This window comes from Culex quinquefasciatus, chromosome 3 (genome assembly GCF_015732765.1).
Source record: "Culex quinquefasciatus strain JHB chromosome 3, VPISU_Cqui_1.0_pri_paternal, whole genome shotgun sequence".
Classification (NCBI taxonomy): domain Eukaryota; kingdom Metazoa; phylum Arthropoda; class Insecta; order Diptera; family Culicidae; genus Culex; species Culex quinquefasciatus.
The window spans coordinates 113,257,665-113,284,679 of NC_051863.1; the positions used below are offsets into that span (position 1 = coordinate 113,257,665).

The 27,015-nt window shown below is 36.0% G+C and overlaps 2 protein-coding genes across 3 annotated transcripts in view; both read right to left on the reverse strand.

Moving 5' to 3' along the window:
* Positions 1-24,878, reverse strand: part of LOC6042855 (sodium- and chloride-dependent neutral and basic amino acid transporter B(0+)) — a 223,388-nt gene extending 198,510 nt beyond the window's left edge. Inside the window, 1 exon segment of the mRNA XM_038258750.1 lies at positions 24,500-24,878. The gene's annotated coding sequence lies outside the window, so the exon portion shown is untranslated.
* LOC119768609 lies at positions 3,674-6,807 on the reverse strand. Of its 2 annotated transcripts, none has more exons than XM_038258751.1 (3): positions 6,693-6,807; positions 6,491-6,601; positions 3,674-4,014 (listed from the first exon to the last, which is right to left on the reverse strand). In XM_038258751.1, exons 2-3 carry the CDS (start codon positions 6,572-6,574, stop codon positions 3,721-3,723), a joined length of 378 nt encoding a protein of 125 aa, XP_038114679.1. In that variant the 5' UTR covers positions 6,575-6,601; positions 6,693-6,807; the 3' UTR covers positions 3,674-3,720. The 2 variants fall into 2 exon arrangements, with proteins under 2 accessions (XP_038114679.1, XP_038114680.1); XM_038258752.1 differs by having other exon boundaries at positions 6,491-6,616.
* Positions 24,879-27,015: the final 2,137 nt, after the last annotated feature.

Consider the following 27,015-nt stretch of genomic DNA (forward strand, 5'->3'; position numbering starts at 1 on the left):
TTTCCTGTCATTCTTGAACGACGAAATAGCCTACGTTTCTGTATCAAAAATAACAGAATCGAATAGCAACACTTTTCAAAATAAATGCTGAAAAGTTCTACTTTTCAGCACTGAAATGGGTGCTGAAAAGTTGAACTTTTTAGCTCTTGTTTCGAAAAGTAACACTTTTCAACATTTTTTTGATTTTATTGACAAAATACATGAAAATTTGACTTAAAATTTCACTCAATGGGTGTTTTTCGGAATTGCAAAAAATGTTGTATGGAACTCGTTGCAAAACTTGATTTTTTCAGCACTCTTCGTATTTATCCAACTCGGTGAACCTCGTTGGATAAATGTACGACTCGTGCTGAAAAAATCCTCTTTTTGCAACTTGTTACATAAACTACTATTTTGCAATCCCTCTGTGAAACTGTCAACTTTTCTTGTCCTTCTTACTACCAGAAATTACAGATGTGAAAATCAATACCTTTTAATACCAATGCTGAAAAGTCCTTCTTTTCAGCACTGAAATCGGTGCTAAAAAGTTGAACTTGTATCGAAAAGTAACATTTTTTCCAATTTACTTAACACATGAATGTTTGACATAAAATTCCACTCAAAAAGCGTTTTTCGGAATTGTAAAAAATGTTGTAAGCAACTCGTTGCAAAACTTGATTTTTTCAGCACCCGCCGTGTTTATCCAACTCGGTAAATCTCGTTGGATGAATGTACGACTCGTGCTGAAAATTTCTCACGTAAAATTTTCCGATCTTGTCGAAAACAATATTTTTTGTAAATCAATACTTACATTTCAAAAGGGCGTAATATTGAATGTTTGTCCCTTTTGAAATGATAGTCTTGACCTAAAAAAAAATGAAAATATTATTCTCGAGATATCGGAATGAAATTTCACGAATATTTCATTATTTAACATTGTAAATCGGACCATTAGTTGCTGAGATATCGACATTAGCAAATAGTGGATTGTTTGGGTGAGACTTAGAAAACATAAATTTTTCGGTTTTTAAATCTTTGCATGGCAATATCTCAGCAATCTAAAGGTCGTATTAACAAAGCTCAAACAAGCAAAATATAGAGAATTTTCTCAGTTTTTCAAAAATATTTTTTTCAGGAGTGGGCAAAAATGTTCATTAATCTTTAAAAATCTATAACTCCGACTATTTTCAAAAAAATTACCTAAAATGGCTATATCTTGAAAATGGTGCATTTTATCAAAATTTAACTGAATTACTTTTTGATAGCAAATTCGATTTACATCCAAAAATGAAGTCAGTATTGATTCAAAAATTCATAACTCGGTTAAAGATTTTTTGCTCATTCTATAAATTTCTGAAAAGTTGACATTTTATGTCTCCTAAAACATATGAGAAAATATTTTTTTTTTTTGCGAATCAGGTTTTAGTGACAAAAAGTGAAAATAAAATTCACCAAAAAATATTTACCGTGTATCATTTTTTCCGTGTAGTCCTTATCCATACCTACAGCTTTGTGTTAATCAAAAAAATCCTTCAAAAGATACAGATTTTTGAATTTTCATTCATCGTTTTTGTAAAGAAAGCTGCCACATTTGTATGGATTATATGGAAACTTATGGCTTATTTCGGCAAAATGGCTTATTTCGGCATACCAAAGGCACCAAAAAAGTTTCAGCCGGATTAAAAAAAATGCAAAAAAAAAAATGACCGAAATCTCAAAGAATTGCTCAGCATAAAAAATAAAAAAATCGCGTTGCCCTTTGCTTAGGGTAAAACAAAAAATCTTAATTTTAGGTCGAATATGATGTTTAAAAGTAAGAAATTCAAAAAATAAGATAAAAATTGTTGCGAATATCCGAAGTCCCTTACAAACTTTTGGATAATCGAACTTCGGATAATCGAGGCTTAGAATAATCAAGTCAGGACTGTACTTCGAAATGGCTTTTGTACTTTGTCAAAATTAAAAAAAAAAGTTAACAGTACTTGCATTGTTGCTTTAACCCTTTCAGGCCTGATGACCAAGAAATTAATAATTCCAAAGAAGCCTTTAATTTCCATGCGACTCAGATCATTACATATTAGACTGTAACAAACAAAAAAACAATCTCGCACTTTTTCGTGTTTGACAAACTTTTTCGCGGAAAACACGCAAACAAAGCAAAACTGTCAAAAAAATTGTTTGGTCGCGAGTTTGTTTGTTTGTTTGCCGTACTCTAATATGTCCTTCAGTAACTCAATCAATCAATCACTCACTCACTAAGCTACTCACTCACTCACTTACTAATCCAAACACTCACTCACACACTCACTCTCTCACTCATTTCTCTCTCATTAACTCACTGGAGGTATTAGATTTTGATAAACAAAGAAACAATCTCGCACTTTTCCGTGTTTGACAGTTTGCCTAACTCACAAACTTTACTTGCGGCAAACTCGCAAAGAAAGTAAAATGTATGCAGGCTGACGTTTCTGCAAACAAATGCACACCCAAAACTGGGCAGCGCTCGTCCGAGAGAATAATGACATTGATTCGAGAGAATAGTGGTACCATTCACGGACACAGAGAACACAGCTCAAGATGGGTGAGAGAGAATTATTCCCTCGAGGTTCATTCATCCGTCAAAACAAAAAAAAAACAAAAAGTGGCAGCTACGGGAATCGCACCACGGATCTTTGACAGACTAATCGAATGACTTAACTACCTCAGCCACCACAGCTTGGTGACTTAAGAGTGGTCACATGTCGATGTATGAGTTGAGCAAACAAAGATTTATTCTTTCAGTTTTCGAATGAACACATTTATTATGATGGTGTGAGTTGATAGCATTATTCTTTCGATTTTGGCTTTGAGCCCTCAATAAATTATGAGGCGACGATTCTGTGCAGGCAAACAAACAAAGAAGGCAAATTGTCAAAAAATACGTCGGCACTCGCAGGTTCTGAGTTTTTCGATCATAGTTGATCAACTCATTGAAGAACTCTTGAATGTTTCAAACTTTCCAGCATAAATCACCAATCTCTCCCCATCATGAGCGACCATTTTCGGCCAATCATCTTTTTTTATTTCCAACCCTGGATCTACCTCCAGCTCTCTTGCTCTCTCTGACACGGTGAACTCGATCCGATCGGACTAATATCGGTTAAAACACACTCACCTAGCCAACCCAACCAGGCAGCACGTCAGTTCCAGCCGATGGATGTTAAATTGCTGATTTATTTGCATTTTCCATCCCCTGCATCTCTCTCTCTCTCTCTCTCATCCTCCACCAACCGATCTGTAATTACTACAATTTTATTGACTGCCCTGCTGGCTCCATTACAACGACGGGTTGACTTTGCACACGCAAAGCCGCCGCCACAGTCGAGTCGGAAGAGGTACCCTGACTGAAAAGTCCGTCGGACGTCCGTCGTTTGTCGTCCGTGCATTCGTACGACGTCGCACGACAATGTCGTGCGACTGTCGCGCAAATGTCATACGTTTTTGCACCAAAATGTCGTATTTGTCGTGCGATAGATAATCGAAATTGTACGACATTGTCGTACGACATTCGACCGACGTCGCACGGTTTTGTTATTTAGGATGTCGTGCCATTGTCGTGTGCTGTCAATTCTAATTTTTAGGTTATGTTGCAGTTAAAAACATGTGGTTTTGTTTTTTTTTATTTTTTTTATTCAGACGCACAAAATTCCACAATAATATTAGTTTTTTCACTCAATTAAACTTTCGGATCGCAGATTCTTCTCAAAATTCCTTGATTTTCCTTGACCGCAGCTTCGGGCTTGGATTGGTGTTCTCCTGGCAGCATTTTGGTGCTGGACTTTTGATCCCCGACGAGCTGATCAAAGTTGTACAGGGATGCGAAGACAATCTTGGATCTCCGACGAATTGATCGTCGAATTGATGGCCACCGGAGGACGAGACAATGTGGGTTTGTGGAGTATGCGTACGAAACAACGTGGCTGCTTCCGTGGGTTCTACGGATGCAACGCGGGACCACACGTGGACGGCAGGATCTGATTGGAATACGTTTGTTGCCTGAAAAAAAGATGCGTCAATCATAAATTGGCAAGCATTTATAAATAAAATTCAGATTTGAATAATAATAACATGAAAATTTCAAGATACTAAATTTCAAAAAAAATCCTCGAAAAATAAAAATTGCATGACTTTTTAAAAGTTTAAACATCTATAAAAAAATAATAATGAATGTATCTTAAAATTTTAAAATGCATAAAACGTGTTTGAAAATTTTAAGAAATTTAAAAATGCTAAAAAAATTAATGTTCTTATGCTTGAATTTCAAGATTTCAATTTTTTTGAAATTCAAAACATAAAAAATGTAATAAAAATAATCTAATCAAAAATTTCAAAATTCTGAAATTCTAAAATTCTAAAATTTCAAAATTCTAAAATTCTAAAATTCAAAAAATCAAAAATTCAAAAATTCTAAAATTCTAAAATTCTAAAATTCTAAAATTCTAAAATTCTAAAATTCTAAAATTCTAAAATTCTAAAATTCTAAAATTCTAAAATTCTAAAATTCTAAAATTCTAAAATTCTAAAATTCTAAAATTCTAAAATTCTAAAATTCTAAATTCTAAAATTCTAAAATTCTAAAATTCTAAAATTCTAAAATTCTAAAATTCTAAAATTCTAAAATTCTAAAATTCTAAAATTCTAAAATTCTAAAATTCTAAAATTCTAAAATTCTAAAATTCTAAAATTCTAAAATTCTAAAATTCTAAAATTCTAAAATTCTAAAATTCTAAAATTCTAAAATTCTAAAATTCTAAAATTCTAAAATTCTAAAATTCTAAAATTCTAAAATTCTAAAATTCTAAAATTCTAAAATTCTAAAATTCTAAAATTCTAAAATTCTAAAATTCTAAAATTCTAAAATTCTAAAATTCTAAAATTCTAAAATTCTAAAATTCTAAAATTCTAAAATTCTAAAATTCTAAAATTCTAAAATTCTAAAATTCTAAAATTCTAAAATTCTAAAATTCTTAAATTCTTAAATTCTTAAATTCTTAAATTCTTTAATTCTAAAATTCTAAAATTCTAAAATTCTAAAATTCTAAAATTCTAAAATTCTAAAATTCTAAAATTCTAAAATTCTTTAATTCTTTAATTCTTTAATTCTTTAATTCTTTAATTCTTAAATTCTTAAATTCTTAAATTCTTAAATTCTTAAATACTTAAATACTTAAATTCTTAAATTCTTAAATTCTTAAATTCTTAAATTCTTAAATTCTTAAATTCTTAAATTCTTAAATTCTTAAATTCTTAAATTCTTAAATTCTTAAATTCTTAAATTCTTAAATTCTTAAATTCTTAAATTCTTAAATTCTTAAATTCTTAAATTCTTAAATTCTTAAATTCTTAAATTCTTAAATTCTTAAATTCTTAAATTCTTAAATTCTTAAATTCTTAAATTCTTAAATTCTTAAATTCTTAAATTCTTAAATTCTAAAATTATAAAATTCTAAAATTCTTAAGTTCTAAAATTCTTAAACCTTAAAATTCTGAAATACATAAATCATCCAATACAGTTCACGTAATTTAAAATTCTTAATATTTGACAGACCAAATTTCAAAAAAATTAACATTGTATAAACCTTAAAATACTGCAAAAGTTAATAGTTCTTAGAGTTATTCAAAGATTTCTGGAGTTTTAAGAAGTCTTACAATTTTTAGGATTCTAGAATTTTTAGACTTTTGAAATTGCTAATTTTATAATTAATAGAGTTTTTCGAATTTTTAAAATTTTAGAAATTCAAAATATAAAGCTATAAAAAAATTTGATTGTTATTCTATTTTTGAATTTTTTGAATTTCAAACTCATAATTTTTAGAATTTTTGGATTTTGTTTTTATTTCAAGTATTTTGGGAATATAAGAATTTTAATAATGTTAAAATTTAACAATTAAAGTATTTTAGAATTAAAGAATTTCAGTATTTGAGGGTTTTTTTTTCAATTGCAAAATTTAAATATTTTAGATTTTCAGATTTTTAAAGGGAAATGTTTAGAGAACTTTAAGATTTCGAAAATTTTATGAATTATTAGATTCTATAATTTAAGAATATTAAAAATTTACACAATTCCATGAAGTAATAATTTTTCGATTGAATTACGATGTAAAACACAGCTGAAAGGAACACCAAAACTCTGTTGTGAACCGAAATGATCTCACTGTAACTTGATTATTTACAAATAAAACAGAATTGAATTAAATTGAACACTATTCCATGAATTTAAAGAAATTTTTACTCTTCGAATTCTTGCATTCTATAATTCTGAAATACTAGAGTTTTAAAATTGAGAATGAAAAACTTTAGAATTTTACAGTTTTAGTGTTTAAGATTTTTTAAATTCTGGTAATTTAGATTTTTCTGTGGTTTGGAATTATTGGGTAAAAACGTGGATTAGATAACAATTTTGATGTTTTGAGGTTTTGAATTTAATACAATTTCACACAAACACACACTTCGTTTCTAAAACATGACTCACCAGTTTCATCAGGTATGTGCCCCAACCTCCCGCGGAAAGTAAAACACCAACCGCTACCTCGATCGCAAACCGGTACCTTCCCATCTCGTCTTCCGCCACGAAGACCGAAATCTGGAATAGAAGACACTTTGATTCGGTCACTCGCGCACCCCGGCCGGAACATTTCGGCAACAAAAATATCACAATCTAGAACTAAACTTACCTATTATCCGTCGAAAATCGTCCAAAATCTTCGAAGCTCGTAAACCAAATCCCAAAAGGAACGACAGCTGGTTCGATTCGGTTGCAATCAAGTCCGAACAAGACACGGAACAAGATCAACTGTTTGCGTCGACGAAAATCGTGACGTCGAATTGAAAGAAAATCGATGGAAAAAACAATGTCGGGCATGTCGAGTGTTTGGCGTACGTTTGTCGTCCTTTCGACCAATCGATATCGAAACGGTAAAATCAAAACCGTGCGACAACTCGTACGACGTGCGACATTTTTCAAACAGGGGTAGCTGGTGGGGAGGTGTACAAATGAACAATCGCATCAGAGTCAGAGAGCGCTACAAATGCGCCATTCAATTGGTTTTTATCCAGAGGAAGAGGGAGGAAGGCCGGCCTAAGTCAACCATTAGTTGGCGTATGAAAAGTGAGTATGTGGGTCAGTATTCTGTGCCGTTTATGTTTAGCCCCTCGTGCGACTTGCCCGCGCTTGATGGCGCTTGGGTACGCTCCATAGGATGTGAATGACCAGGTATGGTCTGGACCAGTACTCCGTCTATAGCTGCAAGTGAGAGTGGATCGAAGATGTATCGTCTTACAAGATCGATCAACACGCAGAGAAAACGCGGTGAAATGGACGTGTTACGATCGTGTAAATTTGTATGGTAACATTGCTGCTGTCCCATTTAACAATGGGGATTTTTTGTGCTCCTTTGGAGCAGCACTTTCTATGCGGATAGACCAACTGTTGGTAAACAACATTAAGCGTCGTACACCCAAGTGATAGATTGAGAGAAGCGCAGATCGTCAAACTTTTTTTGTACTATAATTTGCCAATATTACAGTTGAAATGAATCTCGCCTCAACTCCAAGGGCATCCCAAACAGGAAATAAATCAACAATCTAATCGTGATTACATTGGGAATAGTAGTAACGCTTGTTTTCAACCCTGCTTGCATTAGAGTTACACAAATTGCTCCATCATGTCAAACACAACCACACGCACGCACGTGTCACATCGCAGATTCTTCTGAAAGCCCTGCAAAAATAGATCGAGCTGTTGGAAGCCAACTTCCGGGCACACGTTTGCAAACGGATACAATAAAATATAAACCCCGAGTGCACTCAATCCACCTGTGTGTGTGACGTCGTGTAGTAGAAATTGAATTTCCGATCTGGGAAGCACTTTAGAGTAGCAGAAATAGCATCACTCTGCCCGGCGATACGACCTTCCCGTGAGAAATTAATTAAAGATAAATGTTTTACTTGTGGCGTGTAGGTAAACGACGACGACGACGACGCACTTCAGTACCGGGTACTGACTTGGAACTGGCTTTAGTGGTTGTGAGAGTAGGGTTATTTCCGATTCGCTGGATGACATGTAACTCAGCTGAGCGGCTTAGTGGCGTGTGTTTTGTTTTAACAGGTGGGATTTAGACTCGAAAACAAAACAAAACAATTAATTCTGTGAAATGTGAATAATGTTCATCGCAAGTAATGAGCTATAGTACTACTCTAAGCTCAGCAGTAAAGTGATCAAAAGCTAGAATATTATCTGTAATCTTTGTCCAGCATTTAAGATGTGACACTTTAGCACGTCGTTAAACATTTAAATTTAAATGCAATTTGATGTAAATTTGCAACAAATTATACGTAAAACATGATTCAACCGTTTACGTCAAATCTCAAGTTTACATCAACTGAGTTTACTTGTGATTCATCTCTTCCGTGCCAAGTAAATTCACATTTTTTCTGTGTTCGTTTTTTGATATCTCGTGACGAAGGGGCGGTAAAATCCCTTTCTGTTTTGAACATGCGAAAAAAGACATGTTTTTCAATCATTTGCAGCCTGAAAAGGTGATGCGATGGAATTTTTGTTTCAGAGGGACTTTATGTAAAATTGGACGCCCGATTCGATGGCGTACTCCAAATTTCGAAAAAAACGTATTTTGCATCGAAAAAACATATAAAAAGTTTTGAAAATTCTTCCATTTTCCATTACTTAACTGTTAAAATTTTAGAACCATCATTTTAAAGGAAATTTAATGTACTTTTCGAATCTACCACGAAGGAATATATTCACGTTTATAGTGCACATGCACCATATTCACACCCAAAGGAAAAATATATCTCAAAATCTGCAACATTGGATTTGCTGCAGAAAATGTCATATTTTATAACATTTTTTGCAGCAAGCCCGTAGATCATTTTTGCCCGCGTGTAAAAATTTCAGCGATCTGCAGTTCTCACCAACACATATAAAGCTGGCCCGTCCCCGAGCAAAACTCCAAAGAGAAGCATATGTTGGTGCTCTTTCACTCACTTTTCATCAAGCGTCCATGGCGCGGTGGTAGCATGTCGGGTCAATAACCAAGAAGTTGGTGGTTCAATCCTCGTTCTGGTAAGTGTATTTTTTGTGAAATACAACCAAAAAGCCGTCGGTAATGTCGATAATTGTCGGTAACGGGCAAAAATGTCATACTCCTATATCGCAAAAAATGCATGAGGACAGATTTCATGCAGATTCTGATATACTTTCATGCCGCCATGCATCACAATCATGCGACTGCCAGTTGGGTGCATGAATAAATTCCTTCGTAGTTCTCACAGTCATGCACTTAATTCACGATTACGAGAATTGATTTTTTTCTGTGTATGAAAAACATATTCTATTTTTTCATGTTTAATTCAATTCGATCGTTTTAATCAAAAAGTTGTTCAAAGGGGCATGAAGTCCAATCTCGGTTATTCGAAGGCCTCGGAAAAATGTCATTTCGGATAATCGAATCACAAAAAAATATTATTTTTTTTAGTTGCGTTGTTTTTAATTGTTGCGCTCGAATATGACCTCAAACATGCTCTATAGTGATTTAGGATTTTTAAATCCAAGATGGCGGTATAAATGGCGGTGTTGATAGACTGAGAAAATGTACCGTCAGTGGGGGTGACTATGGGTCAAAAAACGATACACCTCTCGTAATTTCTTAATAATAAAAACAATTTAAATAACATCGAAAATCATTCAACGTAGATTTGTTCTTAGATAGTTTACTAACATCTTCCCAAAATATGGTGGATTTTGATGAACACTACCTTAAATGCCAATAGTTTGGCAATTGACCCAATCTCACCCCTTTGAGGGGGTGACATTAAGTCAAATGAAACTAAAATGATGCTCAAATACAACGATATGGTAAAAACAAGTCATCCAACAGTGTTTCTTGTTCTAGGGAATCGTATTGACATGCTACAATGTTTGAAGTGGAGATTTTTAACATTTGGGTATATTTCGAGCAATTCTAACAAAAATATTAGAAAAATGATTTTTTGAGAGGTCAATTTTGGCCAAAAACGTACCCTTACTTTAGACAGCTGCCAAATAAAGGATTTGTTCTAGGAACGAGATTTTTTCAGCGAAGTCATCAAGGTGTCCCCTACACAACCCTTTTAACCCTCTACTGCCCAAATTTTTTTTTCGGAAATTTTTATTTTTCCCGTGTTCTACGAAAAACTTTACTTGTCTTGTTTTATGTTTTTCTTGTTTAATTTTTGGTTTTTTAATTTGCATTTATTTTGTTTAGTTTATGTTTGTTTTTGGTAGTATTTGGCCTATTCTACCACCTCCTATCATTACATTTTGCCTATCTAATTTTTTCATGTTTTTACAGTCACTTTTTCTTTTTTTTTTGCGTGTTGTTCACATTTTCTGCTAAGAAATGGCACCATTATCATTTAAATTGTTTAAAAATGCGTAGAGGCATAGTCTGGGACACTAGAAAAATTACTGCATACTTCTTTTTACTTGAAATTTAGGAAATGTTAGTTAAAAACACAGCCAAAGTTGACCCCTAAAAAAATAACAGTTTTCAAAACATTGCCAAAGTCACAGAAAACAAGTAAAACATGCAACCCATAAATTTTCTAAAATTTTAAGGGTTCTTCTTTCCAATGCATTTTAAAGGTCCAAAATTGGTTGAAAAATGGATTTTTGGCGATTTTTTAAATTGAAGCCCGTCTAAAGGCGGGGTTGGGTTGTAGAGGGTTAACAGAATTCAGTTTCATTGAGAAGAACCTGAGAAATGGTAAAATCCGTAAAAAATCAGATTGACCCAATCTCACCCCAGACCCAATGTCACCCCCACTGACGATATTTGAAATGCTCAAAGGCAATCAACAACTCTAATTTGACAAAAATAGGTTCACAGAACTCGAATTTAATGTTGAAAATAAGAAAATAAAAAATACAATTTAAATTTTTTTACCGCCCCTCCGTAACGAAATATCAAAAAACGGACCTCGGATTCGAGATCAGGGACAAAAATGACCCCTAAGGACAAAGTTTCAAGCAAATCGAATTGGGGTCGGGGCAACGGCTGTGTGAGTTGGCGGAAAATAACCCACATCAAAAATGATTAAAAAGAAAAAAAAATATGGATTTTGGGAAATTGATTTCTTGCGAAAAAAAAAACAATTAATTAAAAAATCTGCAAAAACCTACAACATTGCCGATCAGGAAATTCATTCAAAAGTTACAGATTTTCGTATCATTTTTTGAATTAACAGCTGCCAAAATTGTGCGGAGCCTTGTATGGGTGAACCAATAACACAGGTCTGAACAAATTTGAGCCTATGCAAAAAAAACACCAATTTCCGGTTTTGGTGGAGAATTGCTCATATCGTCACCGCCGTGCTAACTTGTCGCACGTGTATTTTGGGCCAAATTGAGTTAAGAACGCCATTTTCTGCAGCTTACAATGCCCCTTCACAGATCCCCAAAATTCGATTTCATTCCTGAAATATTCAATAAAAACCAAAAACACTCCGTGCATTTTTGTCACTTTTCATATGAAACAAGTTTCAATCTTGTCGTGCTATCTTGTCACTTCCTGAAAATTGATATAAGTGCGACACCTGGCCAAAGGGATTTCAGGTCAGAACGCGTTTGACGCACGTACAAGTTAGACTACCGTAAACATTTGTAATTATAACTCGGGACTCCTGCAACCAACTTCAACCAAACTTCGGGACAATGCAAAAAATGGTCAGCCAAACAAAACGTGTTTGTTTTTGTTTACCTTGCGTGCTTTCGTTTTTGTTTATTCAAGGTCAAACATTAAAATGCGTTTTTCTCGGAACGTCGAAAAAGCGGGTGCGACAAGATAGCACGGCGACGTCGATACGTCAAAAAGTTGCCGTATTGATGGCCTACAGGGACACTTAAAGTACACTCAACTCCGATGGTTTGACACCAACTGTTGTCAAACAAACGGGGTCATTTTTTAGTTTGACACCCCTTTTACACAGAGTTCACATACGCTACCAAACGTATGTTTTGATAATGTGCGGGAGCACCGTGTAAAAAGTGACAGTTCGTCACTTTTTAGTTTGACTTTGACCAACCAACGGGGTACAAACTAAAAAATAATGTCAAACGCAAAAGTGATCAACCACCGGGGAATATTATACCTAGTTTTACATTTGTCCCTGCAAATCACCCGTATTTCACTCATGTCACATTTATGCATGCAATTTTCGAGTCTAAAGTGCACGAAAAAGAAACCCGAATTCCGATGAATAAGTGAAAATTCAAGGCCACAATCACCCACTACCTCGGGGACAGGCTGCCACAAATTGTTCCTTCCACCACACGACGGTTTGGTCGATCGATCGTCCAGTTTTGACAACCAGCTAGCAGTTTGGATTGGCGGTTTGAGTGATGTATTTTTTTTTTAAACTCGCGTGAAATCGATCGGGATGTATGCAGACAATAGAGCTGTGGAGCGATTTTTTTCTGTTGATTCTTCCACCCAGCTTAGTATCGCTGTTGCTGCAGTTGTTGGGAAAGCTCTCGAGGCACGAAAAGTTTGATAGCTTGGGAAATTGTTTGCCGAAAGTTTTCGAGCGCTTCTCACGTTCGATTGAACTTTAGTTTAGTTTTTTCGGTTGAATGTTCGTCATTGTTTTGATTGGATTCACCGAAATGCAAACTTTGATTTTTTTTTTTTTGGAAATCGTTAAAATTTTCTAATTATAACTTATAGTGTCAATGAGGATCAAATAATTCAAATTGGATTATGTTTAGTCAAAGAGGGTAACGAAGAACGCATTAAAGAACTCATTTCTTATGCACCTTTTTCCCTTAACGAAAGTACGATCAAAACATAACACCCAAAAAAACGCGCTGTATTGCCTGGCACTATTCTCAAGTTTTCTCTTTTCGGTTGTTCAGCAGGTGACTAATGGCTGGTAATTTCTTAATTCCTCTCTCGCACATCCGCACTCTTCGCCGTCGTCGTTGTCGTTGCTTGCTTTACTTGCTTTGGTCACATTTGGTCCGTCAGTCAGGCACATGTTTACCCAACAAAGAAAGAACATCCGTAAAATACGTAGGGGAAGGAAGGTCCGACGTTTGTGGACAAAACAGAAAGAACAACTTGGAAATTTGAGAATTTTTGCGAGGAACTTAAGAGTGTGTCCGATGGTTTATTAACCTTCAAGTGCTCAATTTTTATTGTCTTAATCAATATTTTTTATATTATTTTTTTTATCGGGAAGAGTTCGTTTTCAAAAATTATAAAATGTTTGATAAAAGGGTAAAATTAATCATTGAGCAGTTGAGGGTGTCAATACCAAGGGTGGCACAATTCCAGAGGACAAGCTTTTTTTTCTCTTTTGGATGGCCACAACCGTAAACAATTGCTTCGGTTCACCGCGGTAAATTTGGGGTAAAAGTAGTAAGGTACCCCTACGTCAAACGGGAAGACGCTCATCACTGCACTGTCTGGGGCTTGAAGGCAGGCCAGTTGCCAGTCATGTGGCGATGTTATTAAAAACCATATGAATTATTCACAAGAAGCTCCTCTTGCGGGAGTGCGCGACCGGCTGGCGGTGCCAGCTCGAAGCGCTTAAACGCTCCTGAAGAAATTGGGAAGCCCCGAGGGGCTTCGGAAATGTGCAGTTAAACAGACTTAAAATGAGGTATAAATGACTGGACAGGATATAGGTACAATTGGATTAGTTCGTTTCGGGTGGAGCAATGTGGTCGATTTAGAGGTTCCATTGGTTTCTCTCAAATACAAAAGTGCTATGCAAATATTCGAAAATCTGCACATCTACAAATTATTTTGTGATCAATATGGTGTCTTCGGCAAAGTTATATGTTGTGATGAGGACATCAGAAAAATTGGTACATGGAAAAACATCCGTATTTTACATCAATTTATTTTTTCAAAACTCGATGTAAACCAACTTTTAATTTTTTTATTTAAATATTGTTTAATATGTATTAGTGCACCAAAAGTGGCATTTGTCACAGCTCAACGTGCATTTCGAACAATATGTTTAAGCCATGTTATGATTTTTTTTAAAAAAGTGATTTTTATTTTGTTTTGAACAAAACGCTCAAAAATTTATAAAAAAATATATTTGGACGCAAAATTGATTTCTTTATTGAAATTGTAATTTTGATTAAGTGCACCGTTTCCAAGATCTAATCGAGTTTTAAGATTGATTTTTTCTTAATTTTCACTTCCCGCAAAGCTACTGAAGATTGAATTAAAAATATGAAAATTAAAAATATTCTAGTTTCACCATCTTGGCCGGCATCTTGAATTTAACATTACCTGAATACTTTGAAGTATTCAAGAGGTCGTATTCGAGTTCAGCGATCCCAAATAAGTTAAATTTGACGAGTTGATTGAACCTAAAACCCCTTTTATGATGGTTTTCCATTCAGCCGCCATCTTAGACGCCATCTTGAATATCTCGCTTCCCTTTGAGACTCAGGAAAACCAGGAAAACCAACCAACCAGGCCAATTCGGATTCAGGTTGGTCGATGTTGTCTAGATGGATCAAAAACTGACTTGTTACACGATTTGCTTCTGGACACGAGAACCTTTTTTGACCAAAAAATTGGCGTGACGGGACAACGGTAAATTGCGTCAATCGTAACTCTGGTTCCTTTTGAGCAATTTTCGATTTCTTAGAAGCATTTTAAAGGGTTTTTTGAATACAAAGAGAATCCAAAATATGATGCAAATCCGATTTCACGAACCATTGCAAACTAAACAATTGTAATTTTTCGTGACGGGACAACGCACAGTGGGCAAAATGGAACCCAAAATCGGACTTAATTGAACGCGGCAGGTTCCCTGGTATGAAAAATACTGTTTCTTATGTAAAAAAATCCGGGGAATCAATTGGTGATGGTTATTTTTACTGGATTCCTGCGACATTTTCACATAAGTTAAGTGCATTTTGAATGGCCGCATAAAGCCTTCGCTCTAAATACAGACCGATTTTCAAGAAAAAATGTAAAAAATGGGTAATTGGGGCAAAATGGACCCTTTGCCGTTTCGTGCGGTAGATAAAACCATCACCAATCGATTCCTCGGATTTTTTTACAAAAGAAACATTATTTTTCATACCAGGGCACCAGCCGCGTTCAATTAAGTCCGATTTGGGTTCCATTTCGCTCACTGTGCAACGCTTCCATATACCCCTTTTTAAATGTCCTTTAAAATTTTATACCTACAGAATCTGCTTTTACCATTAAGAGGGCTTATAAAGGAGTAATTTTACTATAAAATTCCGTTTAGAAATATTAAATAACTGCATTCCATTCATTAATTTGAGCAATTATTAAAAAAAAATGTCAAAATTATTTTTTTTGGCATTTATACATTTTACAATTTTAGGTATTTTTTGAAACCTTTTTTGTTAAGTGCTAATCATATTTTCGAAAAATTCGCCTTAAAATGCCTAAAACTTGAAAACGGTACAATTAATTTTTGATTGTAAATTAAATTTTGCATTTAGCAATGAATATTTATAAATTATTTGACAATACTTTATATTTTTTTCGAAAAAAAAAAATTTCAAAAATTATATCTCCATTACCAGAATTTTCATGACCCAAATTAGCACAAAAGATGCATTTTTAAATCCCATAAAACATATCAAATAATTTCGAAAAATGAAATTACGTGTGAAAATCAATCTAAACTCTTGCGCAAAAGATTCATTTTTAGTATTCTAAATTTTATTGAAAAATTTAAAAATTCAAAATTACAGCTTTTGAGAATTCAACTTGGAGTGGTATACATGCAAATAGGTACATTTCTGAGAATTCCTGTTCAACTTTGTCGAAGACACCAAATCTATCAAAAAATATAGATATAGATTTTCGAACATTCACATGCCTATTTTGTATGAGCAGCCCTCCAAATGGCTTTTTTGAAAAAGCAAAATTTCATCCGATGCATAAAATACAAAATAAAATATCTCGATAAAAATTATGTGAATATCTAGAGAATTACTCATCTACAACAAATAGAGGTGTAAAATAGGAAGTTTTAATATAACAGAGGTAAGATTCAAGAGTTAATGATGTAATATTACCTTAATTTAGACTGAAAGAGAGGCATTACAACGAATAAATTGAAAATTTACAAATTTGTAGATGAAAAATTACACATTTTTTCTGACTTTTGTCAACACATTTTTTGCAACTTCGAGAACCCCCTTTGAATCGTTTTTTAGTAAAACATGCATTTTCTCCGTTTGATAGTTGTTCAGTTGTTTCCCGTCAGTATTAGTGTCAAACTCCAAATAGGATCGAAAAGTATTTCTATTCGTGCTGAAAAGTTTAACTTTACAACACTCAAATGGATGCTTAAATAGTAGTTTATGCAATAAGTTGCAAAACGAAGAGATTTTCAGCACGAGTCGTACATTTATCCAACATCGAGATGGATAAATACGACGAGTGCTGAAATCATCAAGTTTTGCAACTTTTTTTGCAGTCCAGTCAAAGTTCCATGTGTCTTGTCAATTCACCATTCAAATTAAAAAAAAAATTAACAGTTTTACTTTTTGATACAGTTATTTTGATAGAGAAAGGTGGGACTTTTGCCGTTCGGAAATGACAAGGAAAGTATGTATTTCCCAACGGAATTGCAAAAAGTTCTTTTCAGTACTGTTATTTTGAAAATGAAAAGTATACCGTTTCGTTATTCGAGAATGACATAAAAAAGTAACGGAATTGCAGAAAAAAATGATTTATTGTTCCCATTTCAAAATGTCCAAAACGTGATTATGGATAGGTATTCTGTATACGTTCAAATCAGATAAACATAAAAAAGTAAAAATAAAATTACTAACCTCAAATTTGTGTTGATAGCTACACTCCTTGTAACTTTTCAACCAGCTAACCAGCATCGAACCAACATTATTTACACAAGCGAAAACATTCCAGCAGCAGCTTAGTAAACCATCGCCGAATTCAAAGTTCAACAAATCATCCTGGCACACAGGTTCACAATATTAGTTTTACAGCGCAACAGCAGCTCACATTACACAACCAATCAAGTACATCTTCGATATCTGATCACCACCGTCTGGGACTTGTTTTTATTATTTTTTCAACTGCTGTTGACTCAACTGACTCGCGTATCTTCAGCACGCTGTATGTGTGTATGCTACCTTCAAACCACTTGAAATCAAATTCTAAACACACTTGCACGTTCGATTGTATGGGGAGTTATTATACTGTGTTTTATACTAATAATTTGTTACCCTTCGTGTAGTGTGTCGAGTTGGATGCGTCACAACATCCCAACTAGTAAAATAGAGGTGTAATCAGTCAGTGTTAGTAACGAACCATGAGCTGCAATTATTCCGCCATCAAACTTCTGTCTTCCAGCGTTCTGACTGACGGTTATTTTACCATGTTTTATTTTTTGCTCTATTCTTATCCACTTGGTTTTGTTTCGCTCATTTCAGATTTTTAGACCGCACACTTTACTACTACTTTTTCGCAATTTTCGTTCTCTTTTTGTTTCTCACGTTTTTTTTTTTTTGCTTCACTTTTCTTCCACAACTACAGCTTCTAGAGAGCTCCCATTATTTCTCTATCACACCATGCTATACATCTACACGACAACCACCAGCCCAGAATACAACAATACTCGAACTAAACAAACACCAAGCCACGGCACAAAACTCACAATCTTTTTTCTTTCCAGTTGAATAGTGCGCAAACTATCGCATTGTAATGATTTTTCCATAAAGCTCTTCGCAAAATTGTAGCCTTGCTTTGTGGAACAAAAAAAAGTGTTGTGGAAAACGTCCTAGTTCCAGCAATTTTTTTAAATCGACTGACACAATAAGACTCTTGTGGTTTGACAACTTTGATTTGACATAAACCCTTTACTAACCATACGATATCCAAAGCAAATAAAAGTTGATGTTATCTTTTTCGAATTAGGGGCTTTGTGTGATCAACTCTTTCGAATCACTACAATAATTGTAAAACAATCGGTGTTTTACTGTAGTATTTTATGACGACTCATGTGTTTTGGGATTTCTACCAATAAAAAACAATTAAGGGTTTTTACTTCTCTTTTGCCACCAACAAAAAATAAAATAATGGCACCTCTCAGTCTAATGGAGTGTGACAGATTGTATGGGAAATTAGTTTCTTCATTTTTATGTCCTTCCTCCAAAGTCAACTGCCGTCTGCTTGTGAAGGTGAATGGGGTTTTGTCCTATCGGTTAAAACCATCGCGGATCGATTAGGTTGGTGTGGGCTGCTCGTTATGTAAATGAAGGATATTTTCAGGTGAAGGCGGCAGCCCATAAAACTTAACGCCTCAATAGTTGAGCGACGAGCAATTCACGAAAAGTGTGCTTCGAAGGCATTGAACTTGGCGGGGAAACGTCATGATGGCGGAAAAGTCATGGGAAATTGACTGAAATAGTTCAAACTTTTATGTAGAGTTATGATGTCCGAGTTGGTGGAGTTGTTTTTCTTTTTTTGGACCCAGAGTTGGAGTGGGCAAATTCTGAGAAGCCGGAGTCGCGTTTTTCTCAGCTTACTGATGGTCACATACACTTTCACCTTAACAATTAATCATTTTCTAATGAAGATTTTTTCAGCGTTTGTAATACTAGAAACTCCCTTTTCGAATGCAACTAGGCGCTTTAAATTCTACCTGCGCTCTTTCGAAATATTTTTGTTTAAAATTGCATTTTTTTTTACATTAAAATTACTGTAACTTTTGAAATTTAAGGGGTTACATACATGTAGGAATCCACAAAGAAATTATAGCACAGAAAATTTATGAATTCACTTAAAAATGATTTTCAATCACTCCTGAAAGTTTCATGAAGATAATTCATGATTAAACTGAGTAAGAGACGATTTAGGCTTACATTTTTGCCATGCACAAAGTGGGCTTTCAGCAAGCTGTCAAACTTTCTGAGCGTTTTCCTCTAAACGCCGAGTTAATTTACGGGTGCCACGATTTCTCGAGGGTGCATGACGAAGCCCATGTTTTACATTTAGCTTTTTTAAAAAAATACAAAAATCTAAAGCTCACAAAAATATTTTTATCTTTTTTAAAATGAACTTTTTGAAAGTCGGCATTCGTCATGCACACGGTATTGCTTTAATGAGTCTTCACCAAAATTTTGAGCCGATTTGGTCAAAGCAGTGTTGAGATATCGTGGCACCCATTTTTTGAAACTGCTAACCTCAAATAGCTATATCTCTGCAATGATACAACCATTTTTTCCGAATTTGTATTGTATAAAGATGAAAATGTATATTTTGATACCCTAAAACAGATTTAAAAATGTTTAAATATGTATTTATACCAACCTCCGACATTTTTGCCGATCTACATGTATGTCACCCCTTAAGTCCATATTGACTTTGTAAAAATCGAAAATGTATGTTTTTAAAAGATCTCAAAGCACCCGGAAATTTAAAACTTAACAATGAATTGCTACGTTCATAATAGTAGTTTATGTAACAAGTTGCAAAAAGAGGATTTTTTAAGCACGAGTTGTACATTTATCCAACGAGGTTCACCGAGTTGGATTAATACGAAGAGTGCTGAAAAAATCAAGTTTTGCAACGAGTTCCATACAACATTTTTTGCAATTCCAAAAAAACACACACTGAGTGAAATTTTATGTCAAATTTTCATGTATTTTGTCAATAAATCGTTTAAATCAAAAAAATGTTGAAAAGTGTTACTTTTCAAAACAAGTGCTGAAAAGTTCAACTTTTCAGCACCCATTTGAGTGCTGAAAAGTAGAACTTTTCAGCATTTATTTTGAAAAGTGTTGCTATTCGATTCTGTTATTTTTGGTACAGAAAAGTAGGCTATTTCGTCGTTAAAGAATGACAGGAAAAGTAAGTAGTTTCACGACGGAATTGCAAAAAACTGATTTTTGATGGTTTGCTGAGATGCTTTTTTAAAATTTGGTAGCAAAAAGCGTAGTTTGCAAGATGCAATTTTAGAGTTACTGTCAAAGTTGTTTGGATTGCCAAGCCCAACAACTGTCTAGAAGACAAAACAATCCAAAAAATATTCCTGAAAAGTAAGTTTTTCGAAAACAGCCTATTCATGAACCACCATTAATTTCAACCAAGCCAAAAGTTGCCCCTTTCCATTTGCAACAGTTCTTCTGAAGACACCAAAGATCCGTAACTGGAAAATCAATGTTCCTTTAATTTTACGATCTGGACAACTTTGCAATTAACAGGTCACTTGGAATTTTTTTGGAGATGGGATCGAAGTAGGTCGCGTGACGGGTCGGACGCAAATTTTTGTGCTCCTGTCATTTTTATGGAGTTTTGATTTTTTTTTATGGTCCGCGCCGGAAGTGAAAGTGAGAAGGAGACCATCAAACTGCCAAGAGTACCAAGAGAATTACTGAATTCGCGTTACGGACAGCTTTATACCGGGCGGTGCTGGGTGGCGTTAGTCATCAAATTCTGGTCTGAAGAGGATTACTAGAATTTGGCCAACTACGTGGAGCTGAAAGTCTGAATTTTTGGATCTGTCAGGGTAGCCGCCTGTGGCCGTAATTTGGATCTGTGCTTCCTCCGGCATAGAACGGCTGTTCAAGATCATGTTGTTCAAACCCGGTGAGGAATTTCCTTTTTGCATCTTATTTAATTTCAAGCGTTGAAGGAGTGGCCGTGGCTGAATGGTTACGGTGTTCGCTTTATAAGCGAATGGTCTGGGTTCGATTCCCATCTGCTCCCAACGAGAAAGTTAAAGAAATATAAATTCGTGAAACTCCTGAACATGAACGAAAAATCAAAGTTGCTCGAGGCGGGGTTCGATCCCCCGTCTAGGTTGATAAACAAAAAGGCTAACCACTAGTCCATCGTGGCTTGATGAGCTATGACTGGAATAAGGAATACTGTTACTGCTAACCAGGGTTATCAGCTCTCAGCAACTACAATTATCTCGCCTGAATATTCATGCCTCAAATACAACTGCTCTTCTCTCTTCATTGAAACTCTCAGCGCCGAACATAGCCGAACACGTTTTCGTGTTTACCCACTCGCGATTGACATTTTCCTTTTCTCTCTCATTCCCGATTCCACGATCATGCTACCGCAACAGCGTTTAACCACAAAAGCCGCCACAAAACCAATTTCGCAAACGCAGTTTAACAGGACGTCATGCGTGGTCGGCTCCTAATCGCCATCTCGCGTTCTCTCATTGCAGTTTTCGGAGAGATTGAGAGACTCAGCGGTGAGAGCGCATAGTCGAGAAAAAGGGGAGGAGTGATAGAGAGAGAGAATGACATCGCTGGGAATCACGAGACACAAGAAGAGATCTCACAAGCTACAGTGACGGCCGCTATACTCTCGGATATTTTTGGTGCAGAGATAATCTATTGATAGCTTTTTTATCACTCATTTGCAACACTGCTGCTAACTATATACGCGCTGGGTCTTTGTCCGTTTGACAAAGGTTCGGAAGTTCTAAATAACGTTTGAATCTGATTGATGCAAACGTTCTTCAGGGCGGGGCTTGTCGATAAAGCTGAAGTACCTCGCGCTCGGCTAGCCAGCGTAGAAATGGGTCACCGAAGCTCGGCAGAGCTAACACCTTCCAAATGCCTATGCGAGTTATTTGCATGTATAGAATGTAGATCTAAAAAATACATGGAAACAACTCAATTTGTAAGAAGCGACCGCGTGGTCCCGTTTGATTGGTTGCACACACACACACACACTTGGAAATTTTTTGGAGATTTTGGATTCGGACTGTAATTCTATCAATATAATATCTTTTATGTGTTTGGATCCAATCTACAAATTTCGGTTCTGACATTTGATCCTTTTTTCGTTGTATTTTTGAAAAAAGTAAATATTTCAGTAATCATTAAAACTGAAATTTTCTTAAATGAAGTGGTAGAACACTGTTGAAAATAGAATCAATAATATAAATGAGAGTATATTACAAAATTTAAAAAAAAAGTTAAAAAACAAAAAAAAAATATGGGGACAAATAATTATTATTGCATAAATTTTATGATTACCATTTTTAGACAGTACACTATAAAGCTTATTGTAACGTTTTGTTTAAAAAGACAAAATAAAAATAGGGTTTACAAATTTGACCGTGTGCAATAGAGTGCCTAGAAAAAATGACCCCTTGCTCCACAAGCGAAAAACGTTTTTTTTTTGGGTTATTTCAAGCATCTGTGCAAATTTTTAGGGAAATTTGAGATTAGCCCATTGATACCCGAGCCTAAAGTTGGTGAAAACAATGAAAACTTTTCAGGATCGAACTTTACAGTTTTGGTATGTTTTTCAAGGTTTTTGAGCATTAAGTTTTCAATGAGAATCTCACTTTTGGGAATGTTTTGATGGAAGAAGCGCACCGTGCAGGGCAAACCGTAAGAAAATTGGGGTTTCAATACATTTTTTTTCGATTTTTCCCATACAAAGTCCCATACGAGTATCAATGGGTAAATGTTGATTTTGATCATATTTGGCCCAGAGTTCTAAAATAGCTCAAGGAACAATATTCAGCATTTGGAGCGAAATGTTTACAGGCTGACATTTCTACAAACAAATCTAGGGTTTTTTTTATAGGTCCTATAAACATATGAAGCACAATAATTTATAGGACCATTAAAAAAACTCTAGAAATGCAGGCAAACTGTCATGTACGAAAAATAGCGAGTTTGTTTTTGTTTTGTTTGACGTAGTGTAAGAGTTCCTTAATTATCGTAAAAAACGGCAAATTTGTTATCCCCGAAACTATTGGCACTACGCCCCCCGGGGCATGGCCTTCCTCTAACGTGGGATTTCTGCTCCAGCGCCTCTGACGAGACAGGAGAAACCGGGACCGACGTTTTACTTCACCATCCGATAGAAGCTCAGTGGATAAGGCGGGAATCGAACCCGCGTCTCATAGCATCATCGGGATCGGCAGCCGAAGCCGCTACCCCTGCGCCACGAGACCCACTGTTATCCCCCTATATTGCAAAACAAAAGTGATGAGGAATGTGGACCGTGCACTGGACTTACAATCCAGAGCTCGCGGGTTCGAATCCCGAGGCGGACGTCAAAAATTTTAAGTGTTAATATACTCTCAAAATCGGAAGTATCCCTCAAAAGGGTACAATCCTTTTTCCTCAAAAAAGGATACTTTCTATCTCGTCGTCACTCTTTTAAAAGGGTACAGTCAGTGGGGGTGACTATGGGTCAAAAAACAATACACCTCTCGTAATTTCTTAGTAATAAAAACAATTTAAGTAACATCGAAAACCTTTCAACGTAGATTTGTTCTCAGATAGTTTACTAACATTTTCCTCAAAATATGCTGGATTTTGAAGAACACGACCTTAAATGCCAATAGTTTGAAAATTGATCAAATCTCTCCCCTTGGAGGGAGTGACATTGGGTCAAATTAAACTGAAATGATGCTCAAATACAACGATATGATAAAAACAAGCCATTCAACAGTGTTTCTTGTTCGAGGGAATCGTATTGCTACAATTTTTGAAGTAATGATTTTCAAACATTTGGGTAGTTTTTGAGCAATTCCAACAAAAATCTTAGAAAAATGATTTTTCAAAACGTCATTTTTAGCCAAAAACGTACCTCAACTCAAGACAGCTGCCAAACAGGATTTGTGCTAGGAGCAAGATTTTTTCAGCGAAGTCATCCTAAGATGTCCCCTACACAACCCCCTTAACAGAATTTAGTTTCATTGAGAAGAATGGATCCGTTTAAGAAACTGCAAGGTTTAAGAGGGCCACATTATAAAGTGTTACGTCGCTTCCGATACCGGATGAAGATAGTTATCATGCAGATTTTGATATACTTAATTTTCAATGTATTTGTATGTAGTTCATTTACACAGACTTTTTACAAAATTACAGTTATTTTTTCCTAGATGGTATCAACATTTTCAGTAAACACTCCTCAGAACTCGGTTTGTTTAATTGCTTCTGTAAATAAGCAATAACAAAAAGAAGAAAAAACGATCCAGCAATTAGCATCCACTCAATTAAATCCAAGCGAAAACAAAAGTTTAATGACAATAACGTTTAAATCTTTTGTGCAGTTCCAGCTCCGGCCAGTATCATCCAGCAACACCACGACAAACGATCAAACCCCGACCACTTGCCGATTGTCGTCGGTGTATGTGATGTGCACAAGTGATGAGCAAGAGGGCTGCTGCTGCTGAGAAGATGATGAGATTCCTCAACTGTGCATTGTTCTTATTGCTTCTTCTTTTGCATCTTAAATTCTCGACTGGATGAGCAAAAAAAGAACCGACGAAGCAACGAAACAGCAAAACACCGGAAGACGATAAAAGCGAAAACTTTAAAAACACCATCAAACGAGCAAAGCAAAAGAGGAGATAATTTTCATTTCCATATTCACGAGAACTTCTCTCATGGTTTTGCACAACTACCGATGATAATAATGGCATGTTTCGTTCTTTTATCTTCTCATATGAAAGAACTCACACTTTTGATAAGCACGTGGAAAATCTTCAGCGCTGAGGTAAATTTGCACACGCGATTCTTCTTCTTGTTTCGGCACCTTCAGAGGGAAAACACAAACACAAAAACTACGCTGAAAGTAGTGTACTATTCACGTTATTCACTGCCAGCAGCACGGGAATGAAAAGTTTTCCCAAGTGTTTTGCTTTTCCGACAAAAGCAGGCTTTCCAAACGAGGACACTCGTTTGAGGAAAATTCCGCGCGCGCGTTTTCCTCCCGCGCTTGTCACACCGAAAAGCGCGCTGTCTGTTTGGTGGGAAATAATTAACTGCAAAGAAAAATTCAAATTCCGCGTCCGTTCGTCCGTCGAGAAGCATGACCAAAGTGGAACTAAACTCAAACACGAGTTTCGTTACGAAGCTTCAGCAGACACCTGGGTGGAATGAACCTCTTGAGGAAGTGTTGCCAAATTGAAACAAAAATAGGAACATTTCTATGAACCAACAACAATACGAATTAACAAACATTAGGCTGGCAATAACTTTTTTTTTAAATATTATTGGATTTTTGATCTTAAATTATGAAAATTTTATGATAAATCTAACTATCAGCTGGTAGCAAGATGAACACTGCGCAGCTTGGGCACGATACACGAACGAAGATCAACGAATGAATGAACAAAAAGCTCGCTCGTGAGTCGTGGGGAATGTAATGAAAAGGAAAGAGAGAAGAGCTCTAGAGAGAAAAAGTTCATCACCACGTGCATGGATTGAACTTTGGAAAAGCATGGATGTTTCTAAAAGTGCGCCAAAAATTAAATACATGCAATAAGGCAGTTGCCCTCTTCGATTTGCGTGAATCTTTGTCTTACGGGGTAACTTTTGTCCCTGATCGTGAATCCGAGCTCTATTTTTCGATATCTCATGACTAGGGTTAGTGAAATTTCACGATTTCGCGGACAGCGTGAAATCCGTGAAATTTGGCTTATTCCGCGAAATCCCGTGAAATTTTATGTTTGTGTGAAACTGTAATGATTTTTCTCAAAACGATTTTTCTTACACAAATAGGAATAAACACAATCTTATGAACTACTGTAAAATTAAGTGAGTGAATACCCTTGTTCAATTACTAACATAGGGTTAGACGTTTTTGACGATTTCGTGGACGTCGTGAAATTCGTGAAATTTATCAATTTTCTCAAATCATGTTTGTTTTTCAAAATAACAACATAATAAATATTTCATCCATACGGACTTTTTAAGTAAAACTTATTTGTTTTCAATTGAAAAGCTTGATATAAACCATTTAAAGAATTGTTCAGATTGTTTAGTGTTTTTAGAAACTTACTTAGTTTAGTAATATTTTCATTCGCTATAATCATTGTTATCCGAGCATTCGTTGGTGAAGGTTGTCTGAATCAACATGACTCGTCGCGTCCCGGCGCAAAACGCCGGCAATATTGCCCTACCTGCGGCTCAAGCAGGCAAAAAAGTGGGAATTTCCAAAAGGAAGGTTGAGGCCTCAACTGATGGCCAAAAACCGGGAATTTCCAAAAGGAAGGTGCTTTTGGAAGTGACATCGAACAGCAAAAAGACGAAAAAGAGCGACGGTACTGTACCGATGGATGAGGAGGAGGAGAACTCTTCGTCGCACGAGGAGCAGCTATTGAAGAACAACAAGTTTGCTGGACTGCCTGACGAGGACCAGGTAGCGGAAGCAAAGGAGAATGAAGTGAAACAGCGAAAGGAGAAACTGCCTCCTTTTTATGTGCGGCAATCAGCAGCAACGATCGACTTTCGAGCGGGGCTGGTTGAACTCATCAAGTCTGGGAAAGTCCTAGGCAACATTCGTCTGTGTCAGGACGGATTTAAGGTGCTGGTGCAATCCAGGCAGCACTATCAACTGGTCAAGGATTACTTGACCGAAAACGAGGCGGAGTACTTTACCCATGATGTCGTCATGGATAAGCCGTACAAAATCGTCGTCAGAGGTCTGTACGACATGCCAGTGGAGGAATTAGCTGCCGAGCTAAAAGTTTTGAAACTGGATGTGTTGGCCGTGCACAAAATGAGCCGACGCAACAAAGACATCAAGTACCGTGACCAGCTCTACCTGCTGCATTTGGCTAAGGGATCGACGACGCTTCCTGAGCTGAAGGCAATTCGAGCGGTTTTCAACATTATCGTGTCGGGAGCGATACCGACCAGTGCATCGTGACGTCACACAATGCTTCAACTGCCTGGGTTTCGGGCACGGAGGTAAGAACTGCCACCTGAAGCGTCGTTGCGCCAAATGTGGTACCGATGCGCACATCACATCCCAGTGCATCCAAGATTCGCTGGTGAAGTGCCTCAACTGCAACGGTGAGCACTCGTCAACCGACCGAAAGTGCCCCAAGAGAGCTGAGTTCGTGAAAATTCGGCAGCAAGCATCGACGAAGAATCAGCCTCAGCGTCGTAGAACTCCTCCAGCCCTGGTGGAGCAAAATTTTCCACCTCTTCAACCGCGACGCCAGGTCCCGAACTTGGCACCGTTGCCG